Source organism: Neopsephotus bourkii, unplaced genomic scaffold (assembly GCF_033783945.1).
Source record: "Neopsephotus bourkii isolate Nb327-2 ecotype Australia unplaced genomic scaffold, CSIRO-AGI_Nbou_v1 NB_1820, whole genome shotgun sequence".
Lineage (NCBI taxonomy): Eukaryota > Metazoa > Chordata > Aves > Psittaciformes > Psittacidae > Neopsephotus > Neopsephotus bourkii.
Genome location: NW_026902293.1, coordinates 2,234,902 through 2,244,001, shown reverse-complemented (window position 1 = coordinate 2,244,001; position 9,100 = coordinate 2,234,902). Strand labels below are relative to the sequence as shown.

Sequence of the window (9,100 nt, the reverse complement as noted above, 5' to 3'; positions counted from 1 at the left end):
ACCATCTTAGGAACAAACTTCACAGCATTCCTGCTGATTCAGTGGCATAACAATTTACTCATTGCTACAAATACAGATCCCTCAGATGCGAGCCTAAATATACCCACTGGGATGATTTTGAAAATGTCTACCTCTTCTCTTGAGGGCTCACTTACAAACTTGGCTCATAGTACTGCATAAACAGAGAGCCTAATTCTCTTCTCATTTACACTGAATATATAGGCAAGAGCTGTGTCTTTGGCTTGAATGGATGCATTTCTGAAAATGCAAGCATTCATTTCAGCATCCTTAACCTGAGTGGGAAAGATGATGTGAAAACTAACAGATGGCAGTAAACACAATTTTCATACAATAGTGCTGACTCCATGTTAATTCTGAGGGATAAAGACCTGTCTTGTATCTCATGTAACAGACAAGTGTGTGATATTGATGTGCTGCAGCATTACGAGAGGCAAATATGAGATCTGAGAAGGTATAAATTAAAGTGTCTTCCTTTTCCAAGGGAGATAATTATGCATTAATGCCCTAATGAAATTTCAACTGACATACTGCATACTGTTCCAATCACTCAGGTCCAGAAATGATGAACACCAAACATAGCAAAGGCAGAGCACATGAAAAGGGCCTATCTCAAGGCAGAAAGTTGAAGAGCACAGCTTGTTCACTTCAGCAAAATGAGGACTAGGGAGAATAATCCAACCCAGAAACACACCAGGAGGGAGAAAAACGCTACTTAAACTAAAAAATAATGATGAAAGAAGATAAAATAGATATAAACCAGCTAGAAATACTTTAGGGCTAGAAACAGAAGGTGGCTTCTGACAGTCAGTTCTGGCATCTTAGCTTGGCTGAGATAGAGCCCTCTACAAACAAGAGGTGTCAGGGATCAGCATCACCGCTCTACACCAGTTCCCCAGGATGTCAAAAGGAGCATAGCAGTGACCTGCCCCAGCTGCTGAGGTTGATAACTTTGCAGAAGTGCTTGGGGTTTTGCCTGTATCTGGTTCCTTCCTATCTGTGCATTCCTGGTCAGCAAAATAATGAAAATGAGGCAAATCTATCCATACTTGTGAAATTCCAGTATTTTCAAACCAAAATACTGGAACAAAACCCTTGGGTTTGTTTTTTTCAAACCAAAACCCTTGGGTTTGTTTTTTTCAAACCACAAACATTGTCTTCTCGCTGGCTCTAGTAAAACCTGCTTCACACACACAGTGCTTTACACCTGAGGCAGAGGGAGGGAGGCAGCAGGGACCCTCAGCACCAGCGCTCGACGTTTTGGCAGGGTGAAACGATCAAATCCAAACCCCGCAAAGACAATACCGCGGCCCGGCGCTGTGCAGCGCTCTGCAGGGAACCTGCGCCCGCCGCCCCGGGCAGCGGGGCTCCGCCGACGGGCTGCCTCCCCACGCCGGGTGCCTCCCCCGTCCCCGGCGTGATTCACGCCGATTTCTCATCCCCGCCCGCCCCCGGGGAAAACTTCCCCGGTAACTTTGCCGGTGCCGATCCCCGCTCCCCCCGACGGCAGGGGCACACCCCCCTCCATCCTCCATCCTCCATCCCGAGCCCCGTCGGAGGCTCTGACGGTGGGGCAGCAGCGAAGGGGGGGGATGTCGTAGGTGCTGCGTCAGCGGGAGCCCGACGGCGATTGGGGGAGGCCGCGCTCTCCTCGCGGTCACTAATTATAAAGTGCCGGAGCCGGCGGAGCCGCTCGCACCTGCTCCCGCTCCGCTATCAGAAGCCGCAGGCTCCGAGTTCCTCGCACCGCGCACCCTCGGGGGTTTCTCCAGAGTCTGCTCGGCCTCGCTATAAATAACAGCGGCTTCGACGCCGAGGCTCCAGCAAGGCGCAGCTCACTCCTGACCAACTCCCGGGAGCCCCGAGGGGAGCCTGTGTGTGAGTGAACCGCTCAGCCTGCGGGATGGGGGACGGGGAGGGCCAGGGCGGCCCTACCAGGGCTGATGCCCGTTGTCGGGGCGGATACCCGGGGCACTGAGGTGGGAATCCCTTCCCGGGAGGGGCTGCCTTCCTGTCCGCGGCGGGTCTCTACCCTGGAGGCTTTGCGGGAAGGGCGGGAAAAAGTCTTTCTGGTCGCTTCATATTTGGGTCCGCTCCGGCTCCGGACATAGGCTCGTCGTCTGCTTACCTTAAGAGCCTGCTTGCCTTAAGCGCCTGCTTACCTCGCAGGCGGAAACCACTCCGGCTCCAAAGAGCGTGCGAGCTACGAGAGTTGCGTGCGAGCCAGGACTTGGGGTTTAAACCGCGGCGGCAGAACAGTTTTGTGCCTCCTTTTGCTGCCCCGAAGGTGGAGGATGCAGTGCCGGGGTGGGAGCGGGGGGGAGGATGCTGCCGCCTGACTTCTCTGTCCTTGCAGCCCCCATGGCGATGCTCCTGAGACTCGGCTGCTCGCTGCTGGCCCTCAGCACTTGCCTGCTCCCGCGGGCAAGGGCGGACTGCGGCCGCGACTGCGCTGCCTGCGCCTACCGTCTGGGACCCCGCGCAGGCATACACCCCCTGGTAAGCAGGAGCGGGGCTGCGGGGGCCGCCTGCCCCTTCAGACATCTCGGACAGGGCTGGCCCCGCTCCCCCTTGGGTTAACTTCGTGAGGGAGAAAAAGGGGAGCCGGGAAAAGGAGGGAAAATAGCAAAAATAAATAGTGGGGAAGCGGCCGGGGTCGCTCAGAAGACCCAGGTTTGACGGCGTGCGGCGGGACACGGGTCCCTGGAGCGCCGGGGAGAGGGCGGCATAAACCCAGTGAGCCTCGAGAACACCGCATCCCCAGACTGCCCGCTGCCTGTCAGCGAGAGGCAGCTTTCGAGGGGATGGAGAGACACCCCGCGCCAGGCAGCTCGGGGGGAGCAAGGAAAAAGCCGAGTGAAAACGTGAAGGGGAAGGGAAATCCGGGCGAGGAGGGAAAGGAGAGGTCGCTGCCGGGCACTTCAGCACGAGAGGCAAGGACGGGGACGATTCCCAGCTGTCGGCTCCCCGTCAGGGTGAGCGCTGTCCCCGCGGGACGGCCAAGGAGCTGGAAAGCGGCGGATCTGCCTGAAATCTCACCAAAGTGAGGTTCAAGTCTGGTTTGAGTAGCAATACCTCCTGCTGCTCTTCATCTCTGTGCGGTGCTGCACAGCGTTAGGAATATGCCTGTAAAACATCCCTTTGATAGTCTCCTACAACAAATCCTGCCAAGAAAACTCCAGAATGCAGAGGGAGGTTTACCTGTAACTTTAAAGATACTGAAAATATTTACAAGTATAGTCACAGAGGCAGCTCTTGAAAATCTGGGGTTCCTCAGCCCTCCATGAAGAAGGTAGGAACTCAGGCTACTGAGTCCTTTGCCAGCAGCACCTGTGGTTCCTGACATGGGGTAGATGGATATTCAGGCATCATGCTCTCAGCACATCTAAATAATCTGAAAAGTTTTGTTCCTACGATGTCGTAGATTACTTGGGAGCACATAAAAGGAAGGACTGGACCCTATTGTTATGCAGGATTAGGAATCGCTGAGTGCTTGCGCTTATTCCAAAAGCACAAGGATTCACTCTTGACCACAGCAGATTCATAAGAGCAGTATTCTTAGGATGGAATGTCATCTAGCTTTAATGTCATCTAGAGGAAAAAAGTGGTAGTTTGCTCTTTTGGAGGGAGAGATATGTGATATAATTGTGGATGTCTATATTAATACTCTCTTTTATACACCTTCAGTAATTATTCAGGACAGAATCAAAGTTCCATTCAGTAACAACACTTATTAGCTGAATGGGAAAAGAAGCAATGTGCCATACCTTATGTTCATTATACATGTACAAATGATCTTTAGAAGCAAATGTTTCTAGATACTAGCATCTAGTAACACAATAACTGAATTTATCACATCGTATCTGCAAGATGCAAGATTTATCCCATTGTACCTGGTTATTCACACCTATAAGATAGCATATTCATGTTCATTTGGCAACAGGGATCTATTAAAAATAATTGTAAAGGGGAAAGACCTATTCTTGCTTTGACTGAGAGCAATTTCAAACTCAGACTAAAGCTGAGATTCCATTCTCTTTTCTCTTTATAGCATAACTGTATGATATAACAATAAACACCTAGTGCCAGTTAAGTTACTATGTCACAAAATACGTAAGTCCCTTTTATTTTCTTATCATCATTAAAAAAGTCATATATAAATTTCTCAGACTGAAATGGAGATCAAGAGACAGGTAAGGCCAGAGGTAAGGAGTTGATCAGTAAGCTATTAGAGAGAACTGTGCTGGGATCTAATTTCACACTTTTAAAGCATATTGAGATCCTTAGAAAGCATTGTCCATAGGCAGAATAAGTGTTTCTCTATTGAAAATATTGATGATTTCTTCTTTAGTTGTTGTGATATGAAAACCATAGAGAAGAAGAAAAACCCTCAGGTTCACCTTTTTTGAAACTGAAGAATGTGGCTTCACAAGAAGTAAATTCCCCTGACAGAGACAGCAGTAGCTAATATGTGCATTATTATCATTACATGACAGGTTATGAGATATGCACACAGGTACAGAAAACTTCATGCCTTAGTCTGAATTTTTTTCACTATAGTCAGAAGCAGCACAGCTTAGGACTTTTTCCCCCTCTTTCTGATGGTCACTACTCTGTATGTCAAACTAGCAAAGCCAGAACTTTGATCCTGCCTAAGAGAGCCTGTTTTTCTGCATTTGTATTGGTACACATTTGAAAGACCTGCTCCATGAAGAGAAACTGATGGTAACAGACAGAAATTCAGCCTTTAGTGCCATGCAGTGTAGTGGAGATTGTGAGCAGTACAGTACAGCTGGTTTCTTTGCAATGACAGTGCCATGTAGCTTCTTTCCTAAAATTTCTGAATGTTACTTTTAATTATTAAGATTCAATACACTTCTACACTTCAATTATGAAGAAAACCACAGCTGTTTTTTAGCCTGCCAGTAGTAAATAAAAGGATAAAGAATCATAACAATGCACCCAAGCGTAAGGGAGGTGCAGGAGCTGTGTGTGTGGCTTCCTTTGAAAAAGAAACATAGAGGCAGCTTTGACATATAGGACCCACGATCTATCTCATCCAGTGTCCTGTCTCTTAAAGTAGAGACTACCATATCCTTCAGAGAGGGATATGAAGAACTTGAGAACACACAGGGACTAAATCAGGTGCTCATGAAGAGCAGTCCTTCCAAGCCACTCACAGAGACAGGCTAGCTTATGGTCTTGTAAAAACAAGTACCACTAACACAAGGTTGCAGTGAGGTGATTGCTGCTATCAAATCATTCTCAGTAAACCACATCCGTTTTTCAGGCATGTACACTAGAATGTGAAGGAAAGTTGCCTTCTGCCAAAGCTTGGGAGACTTGCAAGGAGCTCCTGCAACTGGCGAAGCTGGATTTCTCTGAGGATGGCAACATAGCTCCAGGAGACAAGAAGGAGCTGGATGAGAACCATTTGCTTGCGAAGAAGTATGGAGGCTTCATGAAAAGATATGGGGGGTTCATGAAGAAGATGGATGAGCTCTACCGGGTAGAACCAGAGGATGAAGCTAATGGAGGAGAAATCCTGGCTAAAAGGTATGGAGGGTTTATGAAGAAAGACTCAGATGATGACGCTCTTGCTAATTCCTCTGATCTGCTGAAGGAGCTTCTAGGAACAGGGGATAACCCTGAAGCGGGGCATTACCGAGAGATAAATGAAAATGATGGAGATGTCAGCAAAAGATATGGAGGCTTCATGAGAAGCATAAAGCGCAGCCCTGAGTTGGAAGATGAAGCCAAAGAGCTGCAAAAGAGATACGGTGGCTTCATGAGAAGAGTGGGCAGGCCAGAATGGTGGCTGGATTACCAGAAACGATATGGTGGGTTTCTTAAGCGCTTTGCCGACTCCATTCTCCCTTCAGAAGAAGATGGGGAAACTTATTCCAAAGAGGTCCCAGAGATGGAAAAGAGATATGGTGGATTTATGAGATTTTAATATCTTTCCCTTTATCCTTTTTGTCCTAAATGAGAAAGACTGCCTTATTGGTCATAACTTATTGTAATGTGTTGCTTGTACTGTACAGTTTTTTACTGTCCTTGGTTAATGATGCAACCTGCAATTTGTTGTTTCATGTTTTGTGTTCTTCCACGTCAAATAATTTTAGTTTTAGTCAAGTTTCAGTCTGTATTGTACTTTCCATGCTAGAACTATTTTGATTACTGTATTCGTTTCCTTTAGAGGAGGTACCTCTACAGTAGAGTTGCTTAACTGTATGTACAATAAATTCTTCATCCTAACTGCATAAATTCTGAGAAGTTTTTTGTTTTCTCTCAGTCATTTAATCAGACATCATCTCAAATTTTCTTCAAGCAGTCAGGGCAATGCCAACCTCTTTTCTGTAATTACAGAATTTGTATTACACACACAACAGCTGAAACACAATTTTGTCTTTAGTTTTCAGTTTCTTAGAGTACTAGAATAATAAATATGCTGTAAAGTGAATATAAGTGTATTTGCTCTAACTCCTCTAATCAATTAACAGAATAAATGTTGAAAGCCTAAATATATAATTCACAGTGTTCACCCAATTCACATGAAAAAAAAAAAAGGTGTGTTTGACTTCAAGCACTAAAAACATTACTCCAATGCACAACACAATGTCACATTTGATTAGTTACACCTTTTTTATCCATCCAATATAGGATTCCACAGTTGGCCTTAAAGTTATAAGTGCTAATTCAAAAAGCGGTAAGTCAGTTTGTACAAAATAAACTTGACCCAAAACTGCATTAAAAACCCCTTCGAAATCCTAACATTACAAAGCACCTGATAAAGAGTTTTCTGTGAAACAGCTTTGTGCTTTATTTCTCAACTGGTATAAATAACTTTGGTGCTCCTGAAATAGAGGAAACTGTGGTTAGTCTTTTCTGGTTAAGACAAAAGCAGTATAAGTAAATCTGAGAACAAAGAAAACCCAACACTATTACATAGTGTAGATCCTTTCGCATTTACATAGGTGTCACTTGTGTCAAAGGCCAGGCCAATCCCATTGTGCTCTTCCTTCCTGCTGAAGGGTTGATAAACCACAAGGCATTCCTTTTCCTTCAATAAAAAGCACAGCATCTATTTTCCTGCTCTACAGAGTTGATGATACCAGGTTCTGCCTGATACCAGGCAGAAAACACAGCTGCCTGTAGCAGCTCCATGGCCTTTTCAGGATTCAGTTGTGTTCCCTATCACTTTTCTAGTGAGTGCTTCAGGATGCCACCAGCCACAGGTAATGCATTCTTCCCATTTTTCCCCCCCATAGCACCTGCCTATCACATCGGCCTCGCTCCTGGAACACAGGACCTCAGTGGTTTTATCCACAAGGACTTCAGGCTGTGCTCACTGAGCCTGCTCATGCATGAGATGCAGGCAATAGCAACAGGTTTGCTTCAAACATACGCTCCAGAAAGAACTAAAATGACAATGCAGTTGCATCTCTAATCCTTCAACATTTATTCTCTTCTTTTCCCTAAAACTTACTTCCCTCTAATTTAATCAGAAAGGTGCCCTTGCCAGCCTTTTAACTAAAACAAGCATTGTTGAACGTGATGATGCAAAAGGTTTACCAGTTGTTGTTACCCATCCTTCACAGTTAACAAAAAAATTGTGACTTAATGAGGAATAAAACTCCCAAAGTTCTAAAGACCTAGTGTGTACCTAAAGACCTAGTGCGTATCTTGCAGAATGGTTTGATTTACTACACCTTCTCATTTACATCAATTCATGTAGTAATAAAGTACATGATACAAACATCTAGTTGGGATATATATATGCAACCCAAAACACGAGTGAGGACAAGCAAAGTGGAATCTCTTCCAAGATTGTAGAGGCAGGTATCAATGTACATGGAAGGGGGATGTGACTTTGATTCTCTGAAAGAAATAACAAAGCTGAATAGTCCTCATTCCTTCCACTATAATTGAAAACCTCCCCAGACACTTTCTATCTTAATAATTATAATTCAAAATATGTGAAATCAGAATAAGACCTAATTTCTTCTGTTGACATGGGATTTATTATCTTACAACTTTTAGTTATGCCATCACTCACTAAAGTCTTCTAACATTCTCAGTAATTAACATTACTGAGGGGGCTCTCTAACACTAAAGTCTTCTAACATTCTCAGTAATTAACATTTCAGATGAAATTAGCTCAAAATGTGCCAGTGAATCAAGCAAGGTTTCGTGAAGTCTACTAAATCACAAATCAAAACTAATGTCGAAGATAGGGTCTACTGGGCTGGGAGATGAAAAAGGGCATCTCATTCTTGATTCGAGTTGTGGAAGGGTCCTCTAATTTTCCCCTTATAATATATTCCCTAGAAGTATCACTTCATTGGAAGATTATTGAAACAGCTGTATTGCTTTATATAAACAGAAGGAAGGAAAGCCCAATGTCTAGAAAGAAAATTAATTGCAGGAGTATTCTGAAAGAAGAAATGTCATCCTGAACCAAACCCCATATTCTACATTTCCTTTCCCTGGCTTTTTTAAATGGTAATCAATATTCCAGAGTATTATCAAATATAGTATCATTGGTCTGAATAGTGAGTAAGTTAACAAAAACTAAATATGAACAATGAACGTTGGAAGGATCTAGACCAAAAAAGATTAATTCCTCTGCATTAGGAACAAAAGGAAGAAAAAGGCTAGTTGAGGTTAGGCAAGGATGAGTTGAGCTTTTTAATAGGAACTAATTAGAGGAAGGAAGGGAAAAAAAAAAGGATTTCCTGAACCAAATGCAGTTCACATATAGGAGCAGATCATGAGAGAAACTGATGAATACAATAATTTCTGAATACCAAACTGCATGCAGCTGGAGCTCTGCCTGAAAACCTAAGTATAAATCTTGGGATAATGAGGAAAGGTCATAGAGCCATTCCCACATCTCAGATTAACTTGGCATATTCTATAAACTGAAACATGCAGAGCAGAACTTTGAATTTCCTGGGAGTTTCCTAGTAAATTACTATGTAGTACAATATACAATACATATAAATAACTACAAAATTATTATTACAATAATCAGTATGTAATTATTTTTAAATAATTATAATTTACTTTATAGTTGTTT

At 44.1% G+C, this 9,100-nt stretch overlaps 1 protein-coding gene across 2 annotated transcripts; it reads left to right on the top strand.

Moving 5' to 3' along the window:
* Positions 1–1,729: 1,729 nt before the first annotated feature.
* On the top strand, positions 1,730–6,285 carry PENK (proenkephalin). Of its 2 annotated transcripts, none has more exons than XM_061342844.1 (3): positions 1,730–1,896; positions 2,375–2,517; positions 5,309–6,285. In XM_061342844.1, the coding sequence occupies exons 2-3, from the start codon at positions 2,380–2,382 to the stop codon at positions 5,972–5,974; spliced, it is 804 nt and encodes a 267-aa protein (XP_061198828.1). In that variant the 5' UTR covers positions 1,730–1,896; positions 2,375–2,379; the 3' UTR covers positions 5,975–6,285. The 2 variants fall into 2 exon arrangements, with proteins under 2 accessions (XP_061198828.1, XP_061198829.1); XM_061342845.1 differs by lacking the exon at positions 1,730–1,896 and adding an exon at positions 2,178–2,305.
* Positions 6,286–9,100: the final 2,815 nt, after the last annotated feature.

Excerpts from the sequence above, each read along its gene's own strand:
- PENK (XM_061342844.1), top strand. The coding sequence starts at position 2,380 with ATGGCGATGCTCCTGAGACTCGGCTGCTCGCTGCTGGCCCTCAGCACT. Across the intron at positions 2,518-5,308 it reads GCGCAGGCATACACCCCCTG|GCATGTACACTAGAATGTGA; the intron begins GTAAGCAGGAGC and ends TCCGTTTTTCAG.